This window comes from Cnephaeus nilssonii (assembly GCF_951640355.1).
Source record: "Cnephaeus nilssonii genome assembly, chromosome: 24".
Classification (NCBI taxonomy): domain Eukaryota; kingdom Metazoa; phylum Chordata; class Mammalia; order Chiroptera; family Vespertilionidae; genus Cnephaeus; species Cnephaeus nilssonii.
Window position 1 is genome coordinate 5079597 of NC_137095.1, and position 12968 is coordinate 5092564.

At 62.9% G+C, this 12968-nt stretch overlaps 1 protein-coding gene across 1 annotated transcript in view; it reads left to right on the plus strand.

Moving 5' to 3' along the window:
• Nucleotides 1-658: 658 nt before the first annotated feature.
• The window catches only part of LOC307095057 (pro-interleukin-16-like), a gene marked incomplete at its 3' end in the record, with an annotated part of 43918 nt that continues 31608 nt past the window's right edge, over nt 659-12968 (plus strand). The window contains exon 1 of the mRNA XM_079764222.1: nt 659-1156. Coding sequence (XP_079620348.1) covers nt 1117-1156 — 40 coding nt within the window. The 5' untranslated portion in view covers nt 659-1116. The remainder of the gene's footprint in view (nt 1157-12968) is intronic.

Consider the following 12968-nt stretch of genomic DNA (forward strand, 5'->3'; position numbering starts at 1 on the left):
TTTTCCAGAGAGGAAGGGAGAGGGATAGAGAGTTAGAAACATGGATCAGCTGCCTCCTGCACACCCCCTACTGGGGGGGGGGGGGATGTGCCCGCAACCAAGGTACATGCCCTTGACCGGAATCGAACCCGGGACCCTTCAGTCCACAGGCCCACGCTCTATCCACAGAGCCAAACCGGCTAGGGCACATCAATAAAGAAATATATTTTTAAAAAAAACCACCAAAAAAAACCCACAAATAAAAACAAATGGGTCCTTTAAAAATAATAGTCCCTCTTGTCCATCCAAATCTAAAAATAGGTCCTCCTGGTAGGCGCAGGCAGGGACCAGGGCCACCGGGGCTGAAAGGACTCCAGAGCCCGGGCAGGGGCGGGGCTGGCGGGACCAATTCCCCCCCGCCCCCTCCTCCTCGCCGCCCCCTCCTCCTCGCCGCCCCGTCCCGTCGGGGGCCGGGGTGACTGCGTGTCTTGATGGAAGCCAGCCTCCCTCCACCTCGGCCGCGCGCGCCCTGCCCGGCCGGGGACACAGGCCGCATTGAGCCGGCGCCCGGCCGGGGCGGGTTTGTGCAAGGCGTGCTCTCTGCGCGCCCAGGAGAGAATGAATCACCCGGGCGGCGAGGGCGCGCGGGGCTGTGTGTGCCGCCGGCCAGCCCAGACACACGCCCGCGCTCCTGCAAAGAAAAGTGTGTGTGTGTGTTTGGGGGGGCGCGGGGGGGGGCTCAACCCTGTAGCAATCGCCACACCTTGGACGCTGTTGCCGGGCTGCGAGGCCAGAGCGAAGCCTGAGGGTTTTTCAATTCTGTTTGGGGCGCAGGGAGAGGCGCAGGGTCCCCGGCTCGCTCGCTCGCTTTGGGGGTCACCTCGCTCCCGGCGCGCTCGCCCGCTGTTGCGCGCAGGGCTGGGCTGCAGCGCGCGGCTCCCCGACGCTCGCTCCGGACTTGGACTTTCGGGCTCGGCTCCGGGGCTCCGGCAGGGACCCCCTCTCTCCTCCTCCCGGCCTGCCCAGGAGAGCGTCCCAGCGGAGTTTTAGGGGAGTTTCAACTCATCTGCACAGCCTCCCCCGCCGCCCCGGAGGCCGCCGCCGCGTCCCCGCCGTCCTCCAGCCCCAGCCCCACGGATGGGTCTGCACAAGCGGATCTTCCCTCGCAGGGGGGCCGGTGAGTGAGTGGGGGCTCCGGGGAGCGGGGGTGGGGGGGGAGGAGGGGAGGGAGGTGCGCCGTGGCTCCCGGGGATGGGGAACCGCGCAACGGTGTGTGTGCGTCTGCTCACGTGTGCGGTGCCTGTGCACACGTGTGTGTGTGTGTGTGTGTGTGTGTGTGCGCGCGCGGAGGGGCAGGGCCCGCTCTGTTGTCAGTGTCCTGGCGGAGCTCCCCAGGCTGCTTGGCGGGGTGCGTGGGGGTGGGGGGCTCGCCGGACCCCCAAGAGGGGAGACTGAGCCGGAGCCGGCCACCCTTCCCTCCTCCTCCTCCTCCTCCTCCTCCTCCTCCTCCTCCTCCTCCTCCTCCTCCTCTTCTTCTGATAGTTTTTATTGATCTCAGAGAGGAAGGGAAAGGAGGGGGGAAGAGAGAGAAACATCCATGATGAGAGAGAATCACGGATGGGCTGCCTCCTGCACGCGCCCTACTGGGGATGGAGCCCGCCACCCGGACCTGTGCCCTGACCGGGAATCGAACCCAGACCTCCTGGTTCACAGGTCAGCGCTCAACCACTGAGCCACACCGGCCGGGCCAGGGCAGCTGTTTCTAAGCGTCCACTTCCTCTGTGGGTGTTGGAGGCACCGCCCAGGAGCATCAGGTGTGAATGAATGCCAGGGGGCAGGGTCCCCCCCCCCCCCCCCCGCTGGGCTGGGTCCTGCAGGGGCCCCGGAGCCTCCCAGACCCGTGCACTCGGGGGGTCCCTGTCCCCGGCACTTGGGGTCCACATCCCAGGCAGAGACACCCACATCAGTGGGTTGCTCAGGACCGGCTCCTTTCCCTCCAGAAACACGCGCAGGAAGCAGGGGGCAGGGGGCGGGGCCGAAGGGGGGGGAGGCGGGGGCGGGGCAGGGCGACAGGGGGCGGGGCCGAAAGGGGGGCGGCGGGGGCGGGGCAGGGCGACCGGGGGCGGGGCCGGGTGGCAGGGGGCATGGCCGGGGAGGAGCGAGGACAGGGGGCGGGTCCGGGCAGCAGGGGGCGGGGTGGGGCGGGGCCGGGGCCGGGGGGGGGGGGCGGGGGCGGGGCCTGGGGCTGAGAGCTGGAGCAGCTCTGAGCCCTCAGCTTCATAGTGAGCGCTGGCCGGGCCAGGGCAGTGGGCGGGGCCAGGACAGTGGGCGGGGCCGGGGCAGTCGGCGGGGCAGTGGGCGGGGCCGGAGGCAGGGGCAGGAGCAGCTCTGAGCCCTCAGCTTCACAGTGAGCGCTGGCATCCCAGCAAACACATGTTTTCTTTAGGGACGAGCAGGCGAGGCCCGGCTCCCGTCCGGGACGCGGGTGGGAGGGGAGCTGCCACCCGCCGGGGCCCACGTGCTCGGCGGGAGCGGCTCTGAGCTGTGCGGGCCGCGGGCACCGGCACCGGCGGGGCTGCGGGCGTGGGCGGGGCGTCCCCCGGGGCACAGGCTGCGGGGTCAGGACCAGCCTGTCCACTGCCGGGGCTCACGGCGACCTCGGGGCACCCGGGCCACGGCGTCCGGTCCCGGTCCCTCGTGGAACGCGGGCCAGGCGCTCACACGTCCCCCTAGGGGTAGATGAGGCGCATTTACCCCACGGAGGTCCCCGGGCTGGGCCTGGGGGTGTGGGTGCCCCAGGAGGCCTTGCCACGTCCGGTCCCAGCCGCATGCCGTCTGGGGTCGGTTTCCCTGGTAACAGACTCCCAGGTACTGTGGTGAGGGTCACTGCAGAGCATTTGTGGGAGCCCCGCCTGTGAGGGAGGGAGGCAGAGCTGGAGGGGGAGATGCCAGCCAGCCGACCCCCGGGGCCCGGACCCTGCAGTGGCCTCTCACTGCACCTGGGGCTGCCCTGGGGCCATGGCCTCTCGGGGGTGGGGGGGTGGGGGGGGTGGGGGAGTGGGGGTTGCAGCCCAGGGCAGTTCCCCGGGGGAGGCTGGCTGGGAGCTCTCACAGAGCCGTGCCAGCCGTGGGAATGGGTGCCCCGTGCCCTGTGCCCCGTGCCTGGTGCAGCGGCTCTGCTGGCCACACCCCTCAAGGGCTCCCGATAAAGGCGGTGTGGGCCCTGCTTTGTTCTGCACTTGCCCTGCTGTGGGGAGGCTGGGCAGTGACGCCCGGACACCCCGACACCCACCGGCCAGGCCTCGCACAGCAGCGCTAGGGACACGCCCTCCCGTGGCTGGGACACGCCCCCGTGGCTGGGACATGCCCTCCCGAGGCTGGGACACGCCCCTGTGGCTGGGACACGCCCTCCCGAGGCTGGGACACGCCCCCGTGGCTGGGACACGCCCCCGTGGCTGGGACACGCCCTCCCGAGGCTGGGACACGCCCCCGAGGCTGGGACACGCCCTCCCGAGGCTGGGACACGCCCCTGAGGCTGGGACACGCCCCCGACGCTGGGACACGCCCTCCTGAGGCTGGGACACGCCCCCATGGCTGGGACACGCCCTCCCGAGGCTGGGACACGCCCCCATGGCTGGGGCCTGTCCTGTGCTCAAGTGCAGGTTCCTGGCACGTGGCCTGCTGGGTGGTGTGTCCCCAGCGCTCGGTCCTCCACGGGGGCCTCCATCCTTCTGCTGGGACATGGATTCACACGCCTGGGGACCAGGGAGCCCCAGGCCGGCTGTGGGCGGGGAGGGTGCATGGGGGGGTACCCGGCGGGAGCAGGTTTGAGGGGGATTCTGCTGTAGCTCCTCCCTGCCCCCCATTCCCCGTTCCCCCCAACATTTCTTCCGGGGAGAAAGTAAAGCCACAGGAGACTCTGGTAGTCAAAGCTACCTACGAAGCGTGTTGGGGACAAGCACAGGTGTAGCCTGGGTGAGGTTACTGCCCTCCGGCCCTACAGCCCACTTTCTATTTACCTTCAACCAGCACAGGGTGACGTCACTTTCTCCAACGCTCGGAACGCGCGTCCAGCCCACGTGGCCAGGGCGTGCCGTGCCCCAGCGCTGGGCTCCAGGGAGCAGCGGGGCACGTGGACCGTTTCACACCCCAACGAATGGCCCAGAGTGCCGGGGGCCGGGTGCTCTCACTGGGGAGCCGACCTAGCCTGGTGGTCAGGGCAGGCTTCTCGGAGGAGGAGGTACTGCCTGGGGAGTCGGGTGGGAGCCAGGCCTGGGAGCTCTGCAGTGCACTCCCATCCAGTCTGTGTGGCTGGCAGCATCTATATCTATAAAAGCCTACTATGCAAAGTGTCCCCGCGGGAGTTCAAACCACCAGGAGTTCGATCGCTCGCTATGATGTGCACTGACCACCAGGGGGAAGCGTGGAACGGAGGGAGGCCCCAGCTGGCAGCCGGCAGCCGGCAGCCATTAGGGACCCTACCCATGCACGAATTTCGTGAACTAGGCCTCTAGTTTTTTGAAAAATAATTATTGAGCCTGGCCAGCGTGGCTCAGTGGTTGAGCATCAACCTATGAATCAGGAGATCACGGTTCAATTCCCAGTCAGGGCATATGCCTGGGTTGCGGGCTCGGTCCCCAGTGGGGGGCATGCAGCAGGCAGCCGCTCCATGATTCTCTCTCCTCATTGATGTTTCTCTCTCTCTCTCCCTCTCCCTTTCTCTCTGAAATCAATAAAAATATATTTAAAATCCTATATAACAAAAGCCTAATATGCTAAGTGTCCAGTCATCAGGTTGGCCATTCAACCAATCAAAGTGTAATATGCTAATGATATGCTAAGGCCGCTCAACCACTCGCTATGATGTGCACTGACCACCAGGGGGCAGATGCTCCGACTAGTAGGTTAGCTTGCAGCTGAGGTCTGGCCGGTTGGGACTGAGTAAGATGAGCCGGACACGCCCTGGAGCCCTCCCGGGGTTCCTCCCTGGCTGGCCAACCTCCCGCGTCCCTCCCCGGCCCCAATCGTGCACCGGTGGGGTCCCTCAGCCTGGCCTGCGCCCTCTCGCCATCTGGGCTGCGGACTCTTTCCCCGCCCTCCCCCCCCCCCCAGTGCATGAATTTCATGCACCAGGCCTCTAGTAAAGAAAAAAAAAAATAACCATGGTGACTCCTGAGCTCGGGGGGGGGGGGGGGGGTCAGAGCTTTTGCTGGTGGCATGAAACCTCAGGAGCCTTGTCTCTGTCCCCACAGCTGGTGTCCTGGGAGCCCGCCTGTCCCTGCTCCCACACCCACGCTCTGGCTCTGAGCCCTGCGCTGAGCGGAAGCCCAGCGTGGTCCCCGAGGCACGTGGTCAGAGGTCACCTCCCAGTCCCTGCACAGGCGTCAGAACCGCCCCTCGCGGTGGCCTCGAACCCCAGTCCTCACGGATCTCCCTGCCCAGTTGCACTTTCCCAAGTTGCGACTGTCACGATTTCTCACTCACAAGATGGTGGAGGGAATGGCTGTCGGTGGGCAGAGCCACCCTCCAGCGTCCGCGAGCCACATGGACTCCGTGTGCCTGCCCCGTGGCCGTCCGCCTCGCCGTCCCTCTGTCCGTCCATGCCTCCTCCTTGTTTTTCGATGCATTTCCAAATGGATTTCAGGCAACACTGCACTGCACACCTAAGCCCTTCAGTCCGTGTGTAAATAACTGGTTCCATATCTGTTTGCTGTTCTTTTATTTTTATTTATTTATTTATTTATTTATTTATTTATTTATTAATAAACTAGAGGCCCGACGCGCGAAGATTCGTGCAAGAATGGGCCTTCCTTCCCCTGGCTGCCGGCACCGCCTTCGCTCCGGCCGGAGCTGCCTTTCCGCCTTCCCACGCTGCCCAGAGTGCTGGAGCGGCTGGGGCGGTGCAGAACGCCACTGAGCGCCTGTGCATGCAAATTAACCCGCCATCTTTGTTGGGTTAATTTGCATACTCACACCTGATTGGCTGGTGGGTGTCATGAAGGTTCGGTCCATTAGCATCTTACTCTTTTATTAGTGTAGAGTTTTATTGATTTCAGAGAGGAAGGGAGAGGGAGAGAGAGATAGAGATAGAAACATCGATGATGAGAGAGAATCACGGATCGGCTGCCTCCTGCACGCCCCCTACTGGGGATCGAGCCCCCCACCAGAGCATGTACCCTTGGCTGGAAATCGAACCCGGGACCCTTCAGCCCGCAGGCTGATGCTCTATCCACTGAGCCCCACTGGCCAGGGCTCGCGTACTGGTCTTTTAGGTACAGTTTACATGCAGGGACGTGTCGATATCATTCGCATACCCTTCAGTTAATTCTGAATAACGGCCACAAACTGTTCAAGACAGACTTTAATATATATATATTGATTGATTGATTTCAGCGAGGAACAAAGAGCGAGAGAGAGAAACATCCATGATGACAGAGAATCATGGATCGGCTGCCTCCTGCACGTCCCCACACTGGGGACGGAGCCTGCAACCCAGGCATGTGCCCTGACCGGGAATCGAACCTGGGACCCTTCAGTCCGAAGGCCAACGCTCTATCCACTGAGCCACACCGGCCAGGGCTCAAGACAGACTTTTCCATGATGTGGCTGCTCACCTTCACCCCAGACACCCTCGACGGCCCCTCTGAATGGCCTTCAGTCTTTACTAACAACATAGGAGGTGACCCTCCATTTAAAGGTACAGTGCCCACTCTATCCCACCTCGGCCAGCGGCCGGGGACACGGCCCTGGGCAGGCCGCGGAGGACGGAGCAGAGGCGGCCGGTCCTTGGGGCTGAAGGGCACCCAGGGCAGAGGTGCAGGGTGCGGGCATGGGGTGAGGGCCAGGGCGGGGCTCTGGGCTCTGACAGACGGGGAGGGGCAGGCCAGGACGGAGGGGAGGGAGCCGCGCCCTGACCTGGGGCCTGGGGCCTGGGGCCTGGGCCGGTGGGGTGGGGAGCTAGGCCAGGGCTGTGTGTGTGTGTGGCAGGCAGAGACCCTACGGCAGGTGAGGGCCCCCTAGGTCTGCCCTTGAACTTCCTGCCGCCTCCAGGCTGGTCCAGGGGTTGGAGGCGGTGGGCGGGCAGGCGGGCGTGCCTGTCACTGGTTATTCATTCACACAGAAGCAGCCGAGAGGGTGCAGGCCGTGTGGTGGTGGTGGTGGGGGATGATGGGGGGACTCCTGGGGCCTGCGCCCACCCTCTGGCCTCCCCGCTGCGGGCGGAGGGGGTTCAGGGAGGCAGAGCTGGCGACGATGGGACCACGGCCAGGCCACGTGCGTTTCACAGCCAGAGCCCTGATGCCTGCGAGCCGGCCACAGCCACTTCCCTCCATCGCTCCGTGTCCCTCTGTCGGCGGGTGACCACCAAGACCCCCCTGTCCCGCTCCCTCCTCTTCTTTCCCTCTCTCAGCCCCTCCTTTCTCCGCCCTTTGGCGCCCACGGAGGCCAGGCGCTGTGTGGGGCCACGGAGAGAAGGAAGGCATAGTCCCTGGCACCCAGGGCCTCGCAGCTCCTGGCTGAGACCAGGTGAGAGAGGGCAGCCGGGAGTGCCTGCAGGGCGGGGAGGGGCAGCTCCCCATTCAGCCCGGGGCGGGGAGGGGTGGCATCAGGGCAGACTGCCTGGAGGAGGTGACTCGGAGCCAGTCCTTGAAAACCCAGGCCAGCTGGCCAGCAAGCGGGGTGAGAGCGAGCAGAAAGGGCAGGGCAGGCGCCTGCTGGGGTGCGGAGGTGGGAGGAGGCGAGGGGCGTGGCTGGAGCGGCCTCAGGCGCGAGGGTGTAGGCAGGGCGGGCAGGGGCCTTGCATTCTTGGGCCCTGAGTCAGGCCTGTCACGACAATAACAAATTAAGAAGAGAAAGCGGGGATTTCTTCATCTTGAAACATCTTGCTTTCTGATGTGCGGTGGGCGGCCGCGTTCCTCAGATAACTCTGTGGGCAGATGGACTGCAAGCGGGCACAGACAGACGGACGGACAGACGGAGGGGAGGCAGGGGCGGGACGGAGAGCTGCCCGGCGCGGCCCAGTCTGAACACTCAGGAGGGGCTGGCCCTGGTCTGGGGGTCCCTGGCATCCCTGTGAAAGCAGAAAAGACATGACTCACCCCGACTGGTGTGGCTCAGTGGATAGAGCGTCCGCCTGTGGATTGAAGGGTCCCGGGTTCGATTCCCAGTTGGGGCACTTGCCCAGGTGGCGGGCTCCATCCCTAGTAGGGGGCGTGCAGGGGGCAGCCGATCCTTGATTCTCTCTCAGCATGGATGTTTCTCTCTCCCTCTCCTTTCCTCTCTGAAATCAATAAAATATACTCAAAAGGAAGGAAGGAAGGGAGGGAGGGAGGGAGGGAGGAAGGAAGGAAGGAAGGAAGGAAGGAAGGAAGGAAGGAAGGAAGGAAGGAAGGAAGGAAGGAAGGAAGAAGCTCAGGCTGGTGTGGCTCAGTGGATAGAGCGTCGGCCTGTGGACTGAAGGGTCCCGGATTCAATTCCCGGTCAAGGGCACATGCCTGGGTTGCGGGCTCCATCCCCAGTAGGGGCCGTGCAGGAGGCAGCCGATCAATGATTCTCTCTCATCAATGATGTTTCTAACTCTCTATCCCTCTCCCTTCCTCTCTGTAAAAATTCAATAAAATATATTAAAAAATAAGAACAATAAAAAGGAAGGAAGGAAGGAAGGAAGGAAGGAAGGAAGAAAGGAAGGAAGGAAGGAGGAAAAGGCAGGACTCCATGGCCTCCACTCCCTTGTGAAGGGAGAGGTCCCAGAGGCACCCAGCGTTCCTGCCCAGGCCGCTGCACAGACACATCTCCCCGCCTGCCCCCCCCCCCCCCCACCCCGCGTGTCCTCCATCAGCACCTGCCTCCCCTGTGGGCTGTGCAGGCAGCTGCCCGCACCCAGCCTCCTCGAGGCCTGGGAACAGCACCCCACAGCCGGCCACCCCTCCCGCTGGGCTGTCTCCTCCTTAGCGAGCCCAGCCGATGGGCCGGGCCGACGGGGGGCGCCTGCCTGGGGTGTCTCATCAGCCTTTATCCTGAGGACCCGATGGTCAGAGGAGCTGGGGCTGAAGTGCTGGGGCTGGGCCTGGGGAAGGTCAACCCCCCCGGCCCCCCTTCAGGACGTGGGGAGCTGAGGGCAGCCCCCAGTTAGGTGTGGGAGGCGGGTGTCCGAGCCGCGGTGTCTGCCCCACGGCGATGGCAGCGTGACTGTCACCCATCAGTCTCGGTTCTGTGTCTGCAGCGTGTTCCCTGCGTCTCGTCGCTTAGAGTCGACCGAGGGATGCGCTTGCCCCATCCAGGGTCCCCAAAGCTCGAGGGGGCCCGCCCTCTCCTCCCTCCACCCTCACCCGTGGCCTGGAGGCGCCAGGAGAGAGTGAATACGGTTTTCTAGCCTCGTCTAACATCTGAGCCCAGCCCGGCCGGCGTGGCTCCGTGGTTGAGCGTCGACCTATGAACCAGGAGGTCACGATTCGGTTCCCGGTCAGGGCACATGCCCGGGTTGTGGGCTCGATCCCCAGTGTGGGGCGTGCAGGAGGCGGCCGAGCTGTGATTCTCTCTCATCATTGACTAGAGGCCTGGTGCACGAATTCGTGCATGGGTGGGGTCCGGAGGGGGGTAGAGGGGGGCGGGATGCAATCGGCCCTCTGACGGGCAGTGGGACGCCCTTGCCGGCCCGGCGACATTCCCGCTGGTTGTCGGGAGCCACCTGGCGGCCGCTTTTATATTGTGTCGTCCTTGCAGAGCGTCTAGGGAGGGGAAGCGGCCGCTGTGCCCGAGGTGGACTTCCAGGTGGCCGTCAGCGCTAGTCCGCCAGCGCCTGGCCCCTTCTTTGGCGACTGGACATACTGGACGACGGAGAGAGTGAGTGGCTGTCACTGGGCTGGTGGGCCGCTGGGTCGGGTCGGTCAGCTGAGCAGCGCTCCCCCTGTGGGAGCGCACTGACCACCAGGGGGCAGCTCCTGCATTGAATGTCTGCCCCCTGGTGGTCAGTGCGTGTCATAGCGACCGGTCGTTCCGGTCATTCGGGTCATTCAGTCGTTCGGTCCCTTAGGCTTTTATATATATAGACTCGAGGCCCGATGCACAAAATTCGTGCATGGGAGGGGGGCGGTCCCTCAGCCCGGCCTGCACCCTCTCCAATCCGGGACTTCTCGGGGGATGACATGCCTCTCGCAATCCGGGACCCCTGGCTCCTAACTGCTCGCCTGCCTGCCTGCCTGATCGCCCCTAACCGCCTCTGCCTTGGCCCCGCACCCAGGACCCAGGCTTCCCTCCTCTGGCCGGCCGCAGACACCCGGGACCCGGGCCGGCTTCACCCAGGCCAGTGCAGGTGCAGGCACCCGGGACCGTGGGCAGGCGGCTGCTCCCTGGCCCAGCTTTGTCAGGAAGGATGTCCGGAAGATGTCTGGTCTAATTAGCATATAACCATTTTATCAGTATAGATTAGAGGCCCGGTGCACGAAGATTCGTGCAAAAATAGGCCTTCCTTCCCCTGGCTTCTCCCGGGATCCTGCAAGTCCTCGTTCCCGACAGGAGCACCCCTCCTGTAGCTCCCTCCACCCCCCGCCCTCCCCCTCATAGCAAGCGTCCTGCCCTGCCCGGCCGCTCCGCGCCTGCATATGCAAATGAACCCGCCATCTTTGTTGGATTAATTTGCATACTCATTCCTGATGGGCTGGTGGGTGCCGTGGAGGTATGGTCAATTTGCATATTTCTCTTTTATTAGTGTAGATTAGAGGCCTGGCACACGTGTGGGGTCCAGCCCCACTCTCCCCAATTGGGGCCAATCAGGGCTGGTCCCGCAGAGGAGAGGGGCTGTGGGCAGTTGGCAGGCGGGCCCCGCCCCTGGTTGAACTCCTGGTCGAACTCATGGTTGAACTCCTGGTAGAGGGGGCAATTTGCATATTAGGCTTTTATTATATAGGATGTTTCTCTCTCTCTCTCTCCCTCTCCCTTCCTCTCCAAAATAAACAAAAACATATTTTAAAAAAACCAGAGCCTAACCACACGGGCCAGAGATAGGCCATGCCGAGCACTCAGTATGCTCTCAGATGTTCACACATACGGAAGTGTCGTTTATTTACACGTGCAGTTTGGGTGGATTCAGTCCGTGAGCGTTTGTTGGGCTTGTGGGCCGGGCACATCCCAGGCTGGGGCCCTGCCGCAGCCGCTGCTGAGGGCCTGTTGGGGTGCCCATGGTCCGGGGAGAGCAGTTAGGGATGATCAGGATAGCAGGAGAGCAGTTAGGGGGATCGGGCACATGTAGGCCATGAGGAAGGGGCTGATAGGATGGCATCCCACCTGAGGAAGCCAAGGGGATGCCTTCAGAGGGCGACCAGCTCCTAAGGAAGGAGGTATAAGAGGGGGTAGCTCACCGGGTAGGCAGCAGTGGCCATGTGGGAGGCCAGGCTGGGAGGAGCCAGCCTATAGAGACGTGGAGGGACCTTGTGTGTGTGTGTGTGGGGGGGGGGGAAGCAGCTGGGGCAGATGCCTTGGGGTGACATGGACGTGGCCTCTTGGAAAAGGGAAGACAAATGGGCATTGTAGGGACGTGGTGGGGAATTTGCATTTTGTCCTGAGAACAATGCACAGCGTGGGGAGGGCTGACGGCGTGGGGCGGGGGTGTGGTCAGGGCAGGGGCGCACCTTCCTGCACAATTCTGCAACGGCAGGTGCGTGGCAGGATGTGTTGTCGGAGCCCATGGGACCTGCAGCACGGGGGTGAGCCCTGCGGACTTGTCTGAGTTCTTTGTTCTGAACATTAACCCCTTACCATATGTACTAGAGGCCCGGTGCACGAAATTCATGCATGGGGGGAGGGGGCGGGGGTCCCTCAGCCCGGCCAGCACCCTCTCCAATCCGGGACACCTCGGGGGATGTCCAACTGCATGTTTAGGCCCGATCCCGTCAGGCCTAAACCGGCAATTGGACATCCCTCTCGCAATCCGGGACCGCTGGCTCCTAACCACTCACCTGCCTGCCAGCCTGATCCCCCTAACTGCTCTCCCCTGCCTGCCTGATCCCCCTAACTGCTCTCCTCTGTCGGCCTGATCCCCCTAACTGCTCTCCCCTGCCGGCCTGATCCCCCTAACTGCTCTCCCCTGCCAGCCTGATCTCCCTAACTGCTCTCCCCTGCCAGCCTGATCCCCCTAACTGCTCTCCCCTGCAGGCCTGATCACCCTAACTGCCCTCTCCTGCCTCCCTGATCACCCCTAACTGCCTCTGCCTTGGCCCTGCCACTATGGCTTTGTCTGGAAGGACGTCCGGAAGGTCATCCGGAAGGTGTTAGGTCTAATTAGCATATTACCCTTCTATTAGTATAGATTATTGGGAGCATCTTCTCCCATTCACTGGGTCGTCTTGTTCGGGATCTTAAAGAAGATGCGTTTAGTTGTCACTGTTGAGTTGGGCGTTAGCTGTGGGTTTGTCATGTGGCCTTTAATACGTCGAGGTACATTCTCTCTGGTCCCACTTGGCTGAGGGTTTTTAATCATCAGTAGATGTTGGATTTTTTTTCAGATGCTTTTTACACATGCAGTTTCACATACTCACCACTGTGAACCCACTTTTGCCCACCCCTATATTTATATGAACACTAGAGGGCTGGTGCACGAAAATCGTGCACTGGGGGAGGGGGTCCCTCAGTCTGGCCTACACCCTCTCGCAGTCCTGGATCCATCATCAGACATCCTTAGCGCTGCCAGGGAGGTGGGAGAGGCTCCCGCCACCGCCGCTGCGCTCGCCAGCCATGAGCCCGGCTTCTGGCTGAGCAGCTGCTCCCCCTGTGGGAGCGCAGTGACCACCAGCGGGCAGGTCCTGCATTGAGCATCTGCCCCCTGGTGGTCAGGGCACATCATAGCGACCGGTCGTTCCGCTGTTCAGTCGATTTGCATGTTAGCCTTTTATTATAGAGGATAGGATTTCTAGTCTGCATTTTGTGTAGGTGGTGTATCATGTTAATTGATATTTGGATTTTGTACCAGCCTTGCATTCCAGGAATATTTCTCACTT